Consider the following 16122-nt stretch of genomic DNA (forward strand, 5'->3'; position numbering starts at 1 on the left):
AAGCATCCCTGGGTCCGAAAGTTTAACACCCACCCCTCCTCCATCTGATTTCAGATCACTCCTCCAGATCCTAACTGTCAGCTTTTTCTGATTAACTGTGCTGGGTGGGGTGGCCTGGATGGGGTTGGGGTGGTTGCAGGAAGAACTGTTGGCAATTCCCTGGGAGCCCGTGGGGGCGGGCTGGCTGAGGGTGAGCAGCTGGCAACCAGACAGGCCGAGGCCCTGGGTGGACAGGCCGAGGAGGAAATTAATTGGTGCCAGTCAGGTGGCCAGCCGACTGGGAGGACGGCACCGCAGGGGGCCCGGCCAGACACTGAGGTGCGGGAGAGCTGGGGGATGGGCGGACAGTGAATGCTGGGATTATGTCTTAACTAAGACTCAACAATGTACTGGGGGAGGGGCCAATTGGACCAGGAGGCTCGAAAACAGGGCAGGGAAGGGCAGTAGGGCTGGGGCCCCTGAGGGTTTCTTCTGAGAAAGGGATTCACCAAAGGGCCAGGCGGGGAGCACGATGGGGGGAGGCCTCAGCTATCTTGGACGTAAGTTTCGGGAGACACAAGCGCCCCTTAACACAGACATAGGTGGGATGACCCCCTAGGCTGAGCCTCAGGAAACAGGAAAGGTCCTAGAGCGCTTCTGGACACAGGTGGAGGAGGTCTGGGCTTCCCTGGACAAACGTGGGGGTCTGAACTCATCTGGACACAGGTGGAGAAGATCCGGTCTCCCCCAAACACAGGTGTGTGGATCTGAGCTCCACTAGACACGGCTATGAGGGTCGTGGCCTCCCCTAAACGCTAAAAAACCGGGGAAGGTGTAGGTTTTCCTGAGCACAGCGGGTTCTGAGCTCCTCTGGGCTCCCTAAGTACACGTGGAGGTTTCAGCAACCCCCAAGCCAAACAGAGTAGTGTGAGCCTCAAACTCTGGCAAGTCCCATTACTCTTTCATTCTCTCGGCCCTTTTTCCCTGATTGGGAGCCGAACCCCCGAGGGCGGTGCAGAAGCCGCGACTTCCCCACGCCTCTGACGCCCCCAGGCCCTGGGCGCGGCCTCCGCCTCCGCCTTCCCGCTGCGCCGCAAGCTCTGCCCCCGCCTCCCTGGGACAGGCAGGGCGGGTACGGGAAGGGGGCGTGGCCCGAGCAACTGACCACGCGGGGAGTTCTTGGAAGTCGCGGGTTGCACCGCGCGGGGGCGGAGCCCAGGGAAAAGCCAAAGGCGGGAGTCAATTTGCATGCCCCGCCCTTGGGCGTGATAGACGCAGGATGGCTCGGCCCCGCATAGTGACGCCCTACCCACCTCCAACGCTAAGCCTCTCACTCACATTTCCTTGGTAAGATCAAGTCCCTGCCCTGCCTGGCTAGCAACTGGGCCGCGGCGTGGCCTGCGTCGTCTCTGCTCCCGGGCGGGTGGACTTCGCCCAAGGTCCTGAAACCGGGTAAACCGGTCTAGGTGCTGCTTCTGGGTTGGTCCCGACCTGTGGCCCGGCCCTTTGCCAGATCTATAGCGGCTGAACTGGAGCGCCCTTCCCATAAGTCCTGCACGGCACGGCAGGGCAGGGCAGAGTGGGAAGAAGGCTTCGGGAGGGAGAACCTGACTAGAGTGTCCTTTATTTGCTGTCTTGCAGAGCAAAACTCTGGGCCTGTTTCCTTATCTGTACTCAGTGGACGTTAAGAGGACAGATCTCAAAGGAAGGTTGCAAAGGCATCATTCATTCACAAAAACCACTTAGTTAACCATCTGCTAGACTTGGTCCCTGCTATCATGGAGGCCATAGGCTACAAGAGGAGACTAACTCGGAAACAACGGTTTAATTCTACAAAGGTAAAATTGCACTTGTGATAAGCATTAAGAAAAAAAATATATTTATTTTATTTATTTATTTTTGGAGACTGTCTCGCTCTGTCGCCCAGGCTGGTGTGCATTGGTGCAATCTCAGCTCACTGCAACCTCAGTCCCCCAGTCCCGGGTTCAAACGATTCTCCCATCTCGGCCTCCGGAGTAGCTGGAACTACAGGTGCGCACCATCACGCCTGGCTAATTTTTGTATTTTTAGTAGAGATGGGCTTTCACCATGTTGGCCAGGCTGGTCTCAAACTCCTGACCTCAAGTGATCCGTCTGCCTCAGCCTCCAAAAATGCTGGGATTACAGGCATGAACCACCGCTCCCAGCCCTGCAAAAATTTATTTTATTATTATTATCTTTTGAGACGAAGTCTTGCTCTGTTGCCCAGGCTAAAGTGAAGTGGTGTGACCTCGGCTCACTGAAACCTCCACCTCCCGGGTTCAAGCGATTCTCTTGCCTCAGCCTCCCAAATAGGTGGGAAAAAGGCTTCTGCCACCACGCCTAGCTAATTTTTGTATTTTTAGTAGAGACGAGGTTTCAACATATTGGCCAGGCTGGTCTCGAACTCCTGAACTCGTGATCTGCCCACCTTGGCCTCCCAAAGTGCTGGGATTACAGGTGTGAGCCACCGTGCCTGGCCTCATTTTTTTTGAGACAAAGCTCTGTCGCCCAACTGGAGTGCAGTGGCACAATCTCGGCTCACTGAAACCTTCACTTCCAGGGTTCCAGCGATTCTCCTGCCTCAGCCTCTGGAGTACCTGGGACTACAGGCATGCGTTACCATGCCTAGCTAATTTTTGTATTTTTAGTAGAGACGGGGTTTCACCATGTTGGTCAAGTTGGTCTTGAACTCCTGAGCTCGTGATTCTCCTGCCTCTGTCTCCCAAAGTGTTGGCATAACACGCATGAGCCACCATGCCTGGCCAAATGTTTTAAATAAAGTAGCTCTTGATCCGAGTGTCAAATATAGGGGTCTTGCCTCCCATCAGAGACTGGTTGAATAAATAAATAAAATAATACCAGTCTGGGCAACATAGGAAGTCCATCTCTACAAAAATAAAAATAAAAAATTAGCCAGGCATTGTGGCATGTGCCTGGGGTCTCAGCTATGCTGGAAGCTGAGATGGGAGGATCCCTTGAGCACTCGACTTTGAGGCTGCAGTGAGCCTTGGATCACGCCACTACACTCCAGCCTGGGTGACAAAGCAAGACCCTGAATAAAAATAAATAAATTAATTAATAAATTAATTAAAATACTTTGGGAGGCCAAGGTGGGCGGATCACGAGATCAGGAGATCGAGATCATCCTGGCCAATATGATGAAACCCCGTTTCTACTAAAAATACAAAAATCAGCTAGGTGTAGTGGTGGGTGTCTGTAATCCCAGCTACTCGGGAGGCTGAGGCAGGAGAATCACTTGAACCTGGGAGGCGGAACTTGCAGTAAGACGAGATCGTGCCACTGCACTCCAGCCTGGGAGACAGAGAAATACTCCATCTCAAAAAATAAAAATAAAATAAAGGGATCCTTAGGCTGAAAGAGGGTTAGACAGGGAACGTTTCCCTAAGGATTTCCCCTTTGAGTTGAACTGGCTTCACTAGGTGAGCAAGGAAGCTGAAAGATCTCCAGGAGGTCACGGCATAGCCAAAGGCCATGTGGCTGAGAAGACTGTGGAAGTCTGAGGGACAAAAAGCAGGTCCATGTGGCGTGGCGCATCGTGGTGATGCACGATTCAGCCAGAGATGCGATGGCCCCAGATCAAGCAGGGCCTTGCGGATCACCATAGGAGTTTGTCCCTCTTCCCGAAGCAGAATTTTCCAAATTCCGGGACAGTGTGGCAAAATAATTCAAGGTTATTTATTTATTTTTATATTATTATTATTATTTTTTTTTTATTTTTTTTTTTTTTTGCGACGGAGTCTCGCTCTGTCGCCCAGGCTGGAGTGCAGTGGCCGGATCTCAGCTCACTGCAAGTTTCGCCTCCCAGGTTTATGCCATTCTCCTGCCTCAGCCTCCGAAGTAGCTGGGACTACAGGCGCCCGCCACCACACCCGGCTAGTTTTTTTGTATTTTTTAGTAGAGACAGGGTTTCACCGTGTTAGCCAGGATGATCTCGGTCTCCTGACCTCGTGATCCACCCATCTCGGCCTCCCAAAGTGCTGGGATTACAGGCTTGAGCCACCGCGCCCAGCCTATTATTATTTTTTGAGACAGTCTTACTCTGTTGCCCAGGCTGGAGTGCTGTGGTGCGATCTTGACTCACTGCATCCTCTGCCTCCCAGGCTCAAGCGATTCTCCTGCCTCAGCCTCCTAAGTCGCTGGGACCACAGGCACTCACCACCATGCCTGGCTAATTTTTGTATTTTGAACAGAGATGGTGTTTCACCATGTTGACCAGGCTGATCTCAAACTCCTGACCTCAGGTGATCCGCCCACCTCGGCCTCCCAAAGTGCTGGGATTACAGGCATGAGCCACTTCACCCAGCCCAATTCAATATTATTTGAATAACATAAACTGAATCTCTCCAAATTTCTCCCTTTTCAACTTGCATCCCCCTTCTCCGCCCAAGCATAGTTTTCTTCCCTTGGAAACAATGTGTCGTTAAGGCTGGCTAATCTCTCTTTGAAACAAACCTGTTACTGTTTCAGCAGGATCTTTTGACATTGTTTTATTTTCATTGTAACCTTTTAAAAAACTGTTACTTTCTAAATAGGGAGAGTGATTAATAAGTGGGCTAACTCAAAGAAAACTATTAGATGAATACAGTTAGCTGGGCATGGTGGCATACGCCTGCAGTTCCAACTATTCCAGAGGCTGAGGTGGGAGAACTGCTTGAGCCTAGGCGGTGGAGGCTGCAGTGAGCTATGATGGTGCTACTGTTCTCCAGCCTGGGCAACATAGCAAGACCCTGTCTATAAGTGATAATAATAATAGTACAGTTGTTATGAGAATATCACAAAATCCTGACCCCTCAACCATCTGAGGTTTGAGAAATTCTAAGAGTAATGTAGAAGCCACTGATTTAATGAGATGATAAATATTAAGCATGTAACACCTGTTTACCCAAAACAACCTCATTCACTCATTCAGGCCCAGGCTGGACATTGGTGAAATTAACAGAATTAACTTCTGAGTTAGGGCACAGATCCTAAGTAAAAAAATAAATACCTGCAGGTGCAGTGGCTCATGCCTGTAATCCCAGCACTTTGGGAGGCTGAGGCAGGCAGATCACCTGAGTTCAGGAGTTCCAGACCAGCCTGAGCAACATGGTGAAACCCTGTGTCTATAAAAAATATGAAAATTAGCCAGGTGCAGTGGTGTGCACCTGCAATCCCAGCTACTCAGGAGGCTGAGGTGGGAGAATCTCTTGAACGTGTTAGGAAGATGTTGCAGTGAGCCAAGATTGTGCCACTGCACTCCAGCCTAGGCAATAGAGCAAGGCCCTGTTAAAAGAAAAGAAAGAGCCAGGCGCGGTGGCTCATGCCTGTAATCCCATCACTTTGGGAGGTTGAGGCGGGCGGATCACGAGGTCGAGATCGAGATCATCCTGGCCAACATGGTGAAACCCTGTCTCTACTAAAATACAAAAAATTCCAGCCAGGTGCAGTGGCTCATGCCTGTAATCCCAGGACTTTGGGAGGCAGAGGCAGGTGGATCACCTGAGGTCAGGAGTTTGAAACTAGCCTGGCCAACAAGATGAAACCCGCCTGGCCAACAAGGTGAAACCTCGTCTCTACTAAAAATACAAAAATTAGCCAGGCATGGTGGCGGATGACTGTAATCCCGGCTACTCAGGAGGCTGAGGCAGGAGAATTGCTTGAACCCAGCAGGTGGAGGTTGCAGTGAGCCAAGATTGTGCCACTGCACTCCAGTCTGGGTGACAGAGTGAGACTTCGTGTCAAAAAAAAATTAGCTGGGCTTTCGGCTTGGAGGAGACCAAGGTGCAACTTTCTTCGGTCATCGAGAATCCAGGTTCTTCTGACATCAGCCAATTCCACCATGCTGCCAAAGTTCAACACCAACAAGATCAAATTCATATACCTAAGGCACACCAGGGGTGAAGTGGGTGCCACTTCTGCACTGGCCCCCAAGATTAGTCCTCTGGGTCTGTCTCCAAAAAAACTTGGTAATGACATTGCCAAGGCAACGGGTGACTGGAAGGGCCTGAGGATTACAGTGAAACCGACCATTCAGAACAGACAAGCCCAGATTCAGGTGGTGCCTTCTGCCTTTGCCCTGATCATCAGAGCCCTCAAGGAACCACCAAGAGATAGAAAGAAACAAAAAAACATTAAACACAATGGGAATATTGCTTTTGATGAAATTGTCAACATTACGTGACAGATGCGGCACCGATCTTTAGCCAGAGAGTTCTCTGGAACCATCAAAGAGATCCTGGAGACTGCCCAGTCTGTGGGCTGTAATGTTGATGGCCGCAACCCTCATGACATCATAGATGACATCAACAGTGGTGCTGTGGAATGCCCAGCCAGTTAAGAAGCGCAAAGAAAAATATTTCAATAAAGGGTCATTTGACAACTGGAGGAAAAAAAAAATTAGCCAGGCGTTGTGGCATGCGCCTGTAGTCCCAGCTACTCAGGAGGCTGAAGCAGGGGAATTGCTTGAATCCGGGAGGCGGGGGTTGCAGTGAGCGGAGATTGCGCCACTGTACTCCAGCCTGGCAACAGAGCGAGACTCCGTAAAAAAAAAAAAAAAAAAAAAAGAAAAGAAAGAAGAAGAAGAAAAGAAAGAAGGAAGAAAAGAGAGAGAAGGAGAAGAAAAAAAAAATTAGCTGGGTGTGGTGGCGTAGTCTCAGCTACTCTGGAGGCTGAGGTGGGAGCACTGCTTGAGCCCAGGAGCTCAAGGCCACAGTGAACTGTGATCAAGCCACTGCCCTCCAGCCTGGGTGATAGAGAGAGACTCCAGTCGAAAGCAAGCAAGCAAGGAAGAAAAGGAAGAAAGGAAGAAAGAAAGAGAGAGAAAAGGAAGGAAGGAGGGAAAGAGAAAGAGAAAGAAAGAAAAAGAAAGGAAGGAAGGAAGAGAGAGAAAAAGAAAGAAAAGAAAGAAAAAAAAATTAGCTGTGCATGGTGCCTGAGCCTGTGGTCTAACCTGCTTGGGAGGCTGAGGTGGGAGGATTGCTTGAGCCTGGGAGTTCGAGGCTACATGGCTACTTTGAGCCATGACTGCACTGAAAACTCTTGGCCTCAAGTGATCCTCCGACCTCAGCCTCCTAAATTTTTGGGGTTACAGGCATGAACCACGGCACCCAGCACATTTAGCATCTTCTATGTGCTAGGCACTCTGCTAGGTTTGTTGTAAGGATTACATGCAGTATCTCAATCCTCACAACAAACCTAAAAGGCAGGGACTATTACTGTCCCCAATACATTGCTGGGGAAACAGGCCCAGAGGGGGTCAAGTGACTTGCTCACTTGCTCAAGGCTGCATAGCAAGAAAGTAGACCTGGTTGTCTCCCTCCAGAATGTTCTTCTTCTTCTTCTTCTTCTTTTTTTTTTTTGAGACAGAGTCTTCCTCTGTAGCGCAGGCTGGAGTGCAGTGGTGTGATCTCACCGCACTGCAGCCTGTGCTTCCCGGGTTCAAACGATTCTCCTGCCTCAGCCTCCGGAGTAGCTGGGATTACAGGTGCCTGCCACCTTGCCCGGCTAATTTTTGTATTTTTAGTAGAGATGGGGTTTCACCATGTTGACCAGGCTGGTCTGGAACTCCTGACCTCAGGTGATCCGCCCACCTCAGCCTTCCAAAGTGCTCAGACTACAGGCGTGAGCCACGTGAGCCACGGAGGGGCCCGGAATAGGTGCTTCTTACCCCACTCCTGCAGCTGGCCTTTGTCACTCAGCATCATGTTTCTCGTTCCGAGTTATCTGTGTGGCCTGTGTGTGTAGTTCTGTCTGGCTCGGGCCTTTTATCCTCTAGGGAGGACCCATCTGGGAGGATGGGCATATAGGCTGTGCTGTATGCAATTTGTGCCAATTTAGTACAAGCCAGCAGCAAACACCTTTCTGGACTCTCCTGCTGCAGGCTTGGGGTTCCCTGCTGGAACCTGCTGGTCACAGGATGGGTGACCTTTTTAGTTTTCACAGCTAGTGTCCAATCAATTAGTCCAGGCCTCACCAATGTCATTTGCGGTGACAAGGTTCAATGCTGCCTTTTCTGATGGGTCCAATGGGGTCCTGGGGATGGGTGTGTCTCAAGGGGATGTGTCTGTAGGGTGTTTGTTCCAGCCCCGTCTTCCGTCCCATCACTTTCAGTCCCCAGCGCCACGGCGGCCGGGCACCGGAAACCCCCAAGGCCCGGGCGGGGGCGGGGGTCGGCCAAGCCGCTTCCCGCGGAAGGAAGGGCCCGGCGGTTCCTGCGACAGGATGCGCGGCGAGGCCCCCTCCCCAGCGGCCCGGGACTTCCCCAAGCCGCGCCACGCTAGCGGGGGAGTAACTCCGACGTGGGTGCATTGAGCTACTGCCTGCGGTGTGGGGCTCCAATGCCCCCACGTCCCCTGGGGGAGTTGGGTGGGTCAGGAATCAGAGTAGGTGGCGCCTTTTAAAAGCCCCCCACGTGTTCCCAGGAAGGAATCAGGCAGCCGTGGGGGCGAGCTTGGCTGGAGGAGAACGGTGAGAAGCTCTCCTTCACAATCCACACAGGAGGGGAAAGGGGGTGTGGGTTGGGCGGAAGGGGAACCAAAGCTCCCAGATTCCACCAGCAGACGTTTTGAGGCCGGTCTGCCCCTCCTTCTACATTCCGGCCACGGGGTCAGTTCCCCTGGGGTCATGGGAAGCCTGCGGCGGCAGAGCCAGCCGTCGGGGGGGCGGGGCGAGTGCTTTCCCGGCGCCTCCCGCCGCCACCACTCCCCGCACCTGCGACTCCTTTGTCTTCCCGACAGGCCCCCTCCCTTCGCCCTGGGGCAACGCCTACAACCCCACTCCTAAACATACGTGGGGGACATTGAAAGGGCTTTCTCCTTTCAGGGTGGTTATTCTAGAGCTGAGGAGTGACCCAAGCAAATAACTAGGGCTGTAATGGGCATTTTTAAAAACCTAAAGCCGGGTGGAGACACTGCTTAGAGGTCCATTTCACAGATGAAGAAACTGAGGCTACACGTCCCTGCCTAAGCCACAAAGCGATTTCTCCAGGAAGATACGGGAATTGGGGAATAAATAGCCCTTCAAAGCTCACCCGCTCAGCTCCACCTGAGGCTGTAGGGCCCCGGGCCGCAGCTGATTCAGTTTGGTCTCGGGGTGGGGGCGGGGGGAGAGATCTACCACCTTTCAAGGCTCCAAAGGGCGATCAGTCCCCAGCTCCGCTTGGGGCACTGTTTAGTACTATGGTCTCAACTCAGAAAGCCCCGACCTCCCTGTCCCGGAGTTGTAGGACAATTTCAAGGGAACCCTCAAATCTGGAGGGGGCGGGGCTTCAGTTAGGGAATGCCCGGGCAAGGAAAAGAGGGCCCAGCCCTCTCCCGCCCACGTGGTAACCGGTCAGACCGGTTCTTGGGGCCCCAGCGAGCCGCCGCCAGCCCCTGACCCTTTAACCCCGCCCCTCCCCCATCAGAGCAGAAAACCAGACAGCACCGGCTTTTTTACTCAAATGGTCTTTATTTTCCTGACATTTCTAACAAAACGCCAGGTAGACGGAGTTAAAAAGAATTCACCACACGAAGGGTAAACAAAACAGACCCTCAGGAACTCCCTGGCAAAGATGTTCTCCTCCCCAGATTGTCCCAGTTTCACCAGCAACTGGTCTCAGCTCAGCTTTATGCTTTTCCACTGACACCCCCACCCCTCCAACATTCTCGTGATTCAGACCAGGAACTCCTGGGATGATTGTGTCCATGTCTGAGGGAGGGGCACGCTGAAACCTGGGAACCTACTGGGCACCTCTAATGCAGATGAGAAAAACTTGAATGTGAAACTAGATCAGCCCCCGCTCTCACCCGAAGGTGCAGAGGCGCGGGACATTAACCAGCAGCACGCGGGGGTGAAGTGACTCAGGCCACTCTCCTCCCCACTCCCCAGGGCGGGTGCACGCCCCAGACCCTCCTCCCAGGCCCCACACCCACGCAAGGCGACAGGAAGCTCCCCACGCCTGCCCCATGACGCAACGATGACCGCTTACACAAGTATGTCAGTGGAGGGGGAAGGGGAGTGCCTGGAATTCTCCGAGGTTGGAAACGCAAAACCAACTCTTGAAAAACCTTGAAAAGGGCCAGCACAGCCCCCAGTACAAAATCAAGTCCGACCCTGAGGAGATCTAAAAAACAAAACAAAACAAAACAAAAATACAAAACAAAAACCCAAGCCTCCCTTCTGCCAGTCCAGAAGGAGAGCGAAAGGTTCACGTCCCAGTCCACTAAGACAGCACCTCTGGGCGCAGGTCTCTGCGGAAGGCGCCCGCGCCCCCGGCTCAGACTCCTCGGTGCCGTCGCTGCACACTGAAGGCGATGGCTCCCCGGGGACAGAGTCCCTCTCCGGGCCTCTCAGCAGCCCGGGCGGCGGCTTCTCTCCACGGTTTTCGCGGGCGCTCCCCCCGGGATGGAGGGGGGTGGCCTCGTCTCGGGTCTGCGCCCTCCGGCCGACGGTTCGACGCGCGCTCTGGGATCTGGCAGCGCCGCTCGGGGTCCTCAAAAGGCCACCACGGCCCGCACGAGCACGTTGAGCATGCTGTCCGCCGGGCGGCAGGCGGGCTTTGCCTCGCACGCGGGCGGCGCCGTCGGAGGGGCCGCGGGGCTGCAGTTCAGGAGGCCGGAGAAGCGCCTCTGCAGGACGCGGGCCAGGTTGGGAAAGGCGCCCTCCGCTTGCGCCGGGGGCGGTTGCAGGCGATCGGCGACTTCGGATGACGCCCCCTCCTCTTCCTCCTTTTCTTCCAGCCGGGCTTTCTTGCTCGGGACCAGTCCAGCGTCCCCGCCGTCGCTCAGGCTGCTGCTGCGTCGTTTGCGGCTGACTTTGGCGGGGCGCGGGGCACAGTAGGCGGAGGTCTCCTCGGCTGTCGGCGCCTCCTGCGTGTCCATGGGCTCCGCAGACGGGTGCTCACCGTCGGGGGTCGCTGTCTCGGCCGTGGACTCAGCTTCCCGGGGCGGGTGCAGGCGAGGGTCAGAGGGGAGGGCGGGCGGCAAGGACACCTCGGGCTCGAGGGCCTCTACCTTGGCCGAGAGGTAGAGCTCCCGGGCGCTGCGCATGACCAGCGACAGCTGCAGACTCCGGTGCAGCCGCAGGCCACCGCGCTGCATGCGGGAGTGATACATCTTCCACACCGACAGGGTCATGATGCGCTGTGCCTCCTTCTGCACTTCCATGGCGACTCGACGGCGACGGCGGCGTGGGCTCCCGGGACGGACAGAACAGGCAGCAGGTGCACTCCGGACAACGGGCTCGCTCACGCCTCTCTCCACCAACCAACCCACGCAGTGACACTGCTAGGACGCTCTGCCCGGGCGCCCGCCACCCAGGCCCTTTTATACCCCCAGTGACGTCACTGAGAAACCCCGCCCAACCGAAGGACGCATCCGGGCTTTCCAACTCGTCGCGGCCAAACACTCCTTAAAGCGACAGAATGCGATTTACCCAGCAGGGAAAGGGGACGGGAACCCTGGCGAAGCTTCCCCCGACTCCACGCTGAGCTCTCTGGGTGGGCTCCTTTCTCTCGGCCCCGCCGATGCATCAGCGCCTTGGCCCAAGGGAGGGGGGCCGGGGGTGGGGCTCAGGGCCTACCCACAAGCTCGCGTCTGGAGGCCCCAGTGGGTCGTGGGTGGCAAGTTTCCCTTCACACAGGGAAAGACCTGGGTTCCAGCCTGACCATGAGTGTCTTCTGCACCAATAATCATGCTAACAGCGCTTACTACGTGCCAGGCTAGGTTAAGAGCTCTCCTTTTATCAGTAATTCACTGAACCGCAGCCTCCACTCCTCGGAGGTTACTGTTCTATCTGCTTCTTTCAAATGGGGAAACCAAGGCACAGTCACTGGGCCAATATTTACTAGACAAACAATATTTGCTACTGCTGTGAAAGGAGGTCACTGGGGCCTCCAGCTCTTCGGTCTCTAGCGTACGACAGCCCTTGCTTGTAGGCGGTGAGCCGCCTCGGGCTGCGGGTTCCCGTGATTCGTACCAAGCCATTCCCCCGCAGTCTCCTGCGACAGGAGCTCCATGGGTGGGTTTAGAGCTCGCACGGCTGCGAACCCGGCGCGCACGACAGTCCCCGTGAACACGTGGCTGCCGCCCCCCAGACAAGGGGGACGAGTTCCGCCTCCGCGCTCCGGGAGGCGGGGTTCGGTTGGGAGCTGGAAACCCAGCAATGCAGACACACAGCAAATAGAAAACCTCCGCCCTACCCTCCGCTACGCGCCGTCTCTCCAAGAAATCCTAATTGCAATTCCTCCAAAAAAGGGATGCAGACTTGTTCGAATGGCTCCATTCATTCCTGGTGCGGGCCCTTTAAGGGGTGGTGCGCCTCCCGTTTCCGCCCGCACTGGCTCGCGGCGCCTTCCCGCCACCAGCGCCCGCTGACTTCCACAACTAAATTTGGACGGAGTGACGTAGGACAGTCGCGCGGGCCGCTTCCGGTTGCCCATATTAGGAAAGGGCCCGTGATCGCCTTACCAGGCGGTGGCGGGGCTTCCGGGGGGGCGAGGGGCGGGGCTTTGCGCTCCGGGCACGCCCCTTCCCATCCCCCGTCTAGCCAGCCGGAGCAGGCTGGAGCCCCAGGCTTCCTGACTCGCATTCCAGCCATGTGGGTGGGGAGGAGAGTTTCACTTCCTTCCCTCCAGGGGCCAGGAAGGCGTGACGCCAGGAAAGCACCCCGCAGCGGGTAGGGGCGACCGGAGGGCTCCCACGGAGGCCATCTCCCAGAGACGCTACAGAACGACCCTACATACACAAGAGACGACCCGCTGAGACCCCGTTCATCCCATCTCTCCCCTTCCCAATTATTTCCCCCATACAAGGCCCCCTCCCAGGTTATCCCTGACCCCTGCCCCACACTGATCTTCTCAGGCCTTGGGGCACCCTCCCGTCCCGCCCTCCCCCCGCACGGTGGGAACTCAAAAATTATTCCCCCTTAAAAGACCATTCCCAAACTCGTCCCCATTCAACGATGGTGCCACACTGCGACGACCTGCCGAAGACACCCCCGTCCCCGCCCCGCTAACCTTACCACGGAGACCCCACAATGACTTACCCGGCCCAGGCGCTATCTCTGAGACCCCACGCAGCAACTCTGACGCGCAAGGGGGCGACCCTCTGAGGACTCCCTCGGATAACCCGCCCACCCTCCAGGGGAGACCAGGCCCCCTACCACTCAAAAAAGTGCTTTCCCGAAGCTTCCCTCACCCCTCAACACACAGCGCGCCACTGTCACACATAGGGACGACCCTGAGTCCCTTCGCTGATATTCCTGGCCCGTACCCAGACGGAGACCCCACACAGAGGGCCCCCCTGGAGACCATCCTCAAAGCCACCATACCTCCCGCGACCCCCAGGCTCGCACCCAGAAAGAATCCGCGATTCTGAAGACACCCACCTCCAGGCACGCTCTCGAAGGTGACCTCCCCCCGCCCCTGGAATATCTGGGACCCCCACTCACGGCCACCTCGCCCCAAGGCGACCTCGAGGTGCCCCCAGCTTGCCCACTTCTCAGGAAAGAGAGATTTGGAGAATGCGGCAGAACTCCCCGCAGGAGCAGGCCCGCTCCTCGCCCCGCCCCGGCAGGGAGAAGGAAGGACCACCTCTCCCCCAAACCTTGCCCAAACCTGACACTCGGGACCCTGGACTGGGACGATCTCCCAGGTGCCAGCTCAGGGAGTCCATGAAAACGTTCAACCAATCGAATGAGCTCCTTCCCCAGCCATAGTCCCCAGCCGCCAGAGATAAGGGAGGCTACCATTATTTACATTGCCCGTGCCTGGAAGGGAAACTGAGGTTGAGCAGGAACAATCCGAGGAACTGAGCCTTGAACCGAGATTCCGAACTCGGACCCGAACAGGCCCAGCCAGAACTCCGACACCGCCCCCTACGGTGCAGCACAAGAGGGCGAAGGGGCGGGGCATGTGTACCGGAAGCTGCCTCTGCCCACAACCAAGATGGCTGCAGAGAGGGCGGAAGTGTCCGCACGTCCGGCCTCCGAGGCCTCTCTTTCTGCCCTGGCGGTCCCGCTCTCGATGGTGGCGTGACGGGGGGCGGGGGTGGTGGCGCGTTCTTCTGGGTTGGGAGAGAACCAGCCCGCGAACCCAGGCCGGGAGGGGGTTTCGGCCTGGGGGGAAGGGGATTGACATGTCTCTCGAAGACCCCTTTTTTGTAGTCCGAGGGTGAGTGACAACGACGGGGGAGGGCGCAGGGTGCTCCGTCCCCAATCCAGCTAGTGCCCGGGTGCCGGCTCCAGCGTGCCCGGCGGGCTAGGCAAGGCCGTCGGGGTGCAAAGTGGGAGGCGCACGCAGGGGTATGTGGGGGTCTCCGGAGTCCCCCATGCGTTTGGGTTTGCAATCGGGGGCAGAGGCAGGCGGAAGGACCGCCTGCCCCCAGCTGCGCCCGCCGTGCCCCTGCCCGCAGCGAGGTGCAGAAGGCGGTGAACACGGCCCGCGGGCTATACCAGCGCTGGTGCGAGCTTCTGCAGGAAAGCGCGGCGGTCGGACGCGAGGAGCTGGACTGGACGACCAATGAGCTACGGAATGGCCTGCGCAGCATCGAGTGGGACCTCGAGGACCTGGAAGAGACCATCGATATCCTGGGGCTTTGTGGCCGGGGGTGGCATGGGAGAGCTCACTGCGGTAGCAGGGGGCCTGGGAGCCCGCCCTCGGGGAGGGCTAGACCCCTAGGGAGGGAGATGATGATGATATCTGGCTCTGGCCTTGACCCTTGACTCTCAGCCCACGTATAGTGGAAGCCAACCCAGGCAAGTTCAAGCTCCCGGCCGGGGACCTGCAGGAGAGAAAGGTGTTCGTGGAGCGGATGCGAGAGGCAGTCCAGGTCAGGAAAGGTCCTGCAGGCGGGGAGTGGGGGACGGTTTGAGTGTCTTTTTTGTTTTGTTTTGTTTTCTTTTCTTTTTTTTAACAGAGCCTCACTCTGTCGCTCAGGCTGGAGTACAGTGTTGCCATCTTGGCTTACTGCAACATACGCCTCCCGGTCTCAAGCGATTCTCGTGTCTCAGTCTCCTGAGTAGTTGGGACTTCACAGGTGCCTGCCACCATACCCGGCTAGTTTTTGTGTTTTTAGTAGAGACGAGGTTTCACCATGTTGGGCAGGCTGGTCTCAAACTCCCGACCTCAGGTGATCCACCCGACTCGGCCTCTCAAAGTGCTGGGATTACAGGCGTGAGCCACCGCGCCGAGCCTGAGTGTCTTTCCTCCCTAATGCTGTCCTCACCTCCAGGAAATGAAGGACCATATGGTCAGCCCAACAGCCGTAGCATTTTTGGAGAGGAATAACAGAGAGGTAAGCCTTCCTAACCCACTCGGTCCACCTGAGCGCCTGGGGGTGACCACGCCTTTGAGTGCAAGCCAGATCCCTCTGCATGTGTTCGCCTGTCCGTTTTGCGACAGTGCCCGTCCTCTGTGTGTGCGGTTGTCTTCTTGCTGTCTACCTGCCTACACTTTCTCGGTGTGTGCACCTGAATTTCTCTGTGTGTATATGTCCATGGGTTCCTCTCTACTGTCTCCTCTGGGTCTATACTGGTTTCCTGTTGCAGGGGACGGCTGGGGGCCTGTGTACCTATCTGCTTTCTGCTTCCATGCCATTTGTCCTGTTTGCAGCTGTTTCCAGGACGCATGCCTGCCTTTTACTCTTTTTTTTTTTTGAGATGGAGTCTTGCTCTGTTGCCCAGGCTGGAGTGTAGTGGCTCGATCTCAGCTCACTGCAAGCTCCGCCTCCTGGGTTCAAGCGATTCTCCTGCCTCAGCTTCCCTAGTAGCTGGGATTACAGGTGCCCATCACCATGCCCAGGTAATTTTTATATTTTTAGTAGGGTTTCATCATCCTGGACAGCCTGGTCTCGAACTCCTCACATCTCACATCAAGTGATCTGCCCGCCTCAGCCACCCAAAGTGCTGGGATTACAGACATGAGCCATCGCGCATAGCTTCCTTTTTTTTTTTTTTTTTTTTTTCCTGAGATGCAATCTCGCTCTGTTGCCAGGCTGGAGTGCAGTGGCGCGATCTTGACTCACTGCAACCTCCGCCTCCTGGGCTCAAGTGATTCTCCAGCCTCAGCTTCCTGAGTAGCTGAAATACAGGCACATGCCACCATGCCCGGCTAATTTTTTTTTTTTTTTTTTTTTTTTTTTTTTT

At 55.8% G+C, this 16122-nt stretch overlaps 2 protein-coding genes and 1 pseudogene across 4 annotated transcripts in view; 2 read left to right on the top strand and 1 right to left on the bottom strand.

Annotated features, from left to right (window-relative positions):
• The first annotated feature begins 5761 nt into the window (after positions 1-5761).
• Positions 5762-6337, top strand: LOC105550048 (annotated as a pseudogene).
• Positions 6338-9427: 3090 nt separating this feature from the next.
• IER2 (immediate early response 2) lies at positions 9428-13855 on the bottom strand. Its single transcript, XM_011994884.1, has 2 exons — positions 13736-13855; positions 9428-11387 (listed from the first exon to the last, which is right to left on the bottom strand). The coding sequence occupies exon 2, from the start codon at positions 11142-11144 to the stop codon at positions 10473-10475; it is 672 nt and encodes a 223-aa protein (XP_011850274.1). The 5' UTR covers positions 11145-11387; positions 13736-13855; the 3' UTR covers positions 9428-10472.
• The window catches only part of STX10 (syntaxin 10), a 7640-nt gene continuing 4941 nt past the window's right edge, over positions 13424-16122 (top strand). For 2 of the 3 annotated variants that reach the window (XM_011994880.1, XM_011994882.1), the window contains exons 1-4: positions 13424-14149; positions 14391-14560; positions 14713-14807; positions 15210-15272. In XM_011994880.1, the coding sequence (XP_011850270.1) occupies positions 13890-14149; positions 14391-14560; positions 14713-14807; positions 15210-15272 (588 nt within the window). In that variant the 5' untranslated portion in view covers positions 13424-13889. The remainder of the gene's footprint in view (positions 14150-14390; positions 14561-14712; positions 14808-15209; positions 15273-16122) is intronic. The other variant, XM_011994883.1, reaches the window with a different exon arrangement.

Source organism: Mandrillus leucophaeus, unplaced genomic scaffold (genome assembly GCF_000951045.1).
Source record: "Mandrillus leucophaeus isolate KB7577 unplaced genomic scaffold, Mleu.le_1.0 Scaffold463, whole genome shotgun sequence".
Classification (NCBI taxonomy): domain Eukaryota; kingdom Metazoa; phylum Chordata; class Mammalia; order Primates; family Cercopithecidae; genus Mandrillus; species Mandrillus leucophaeus.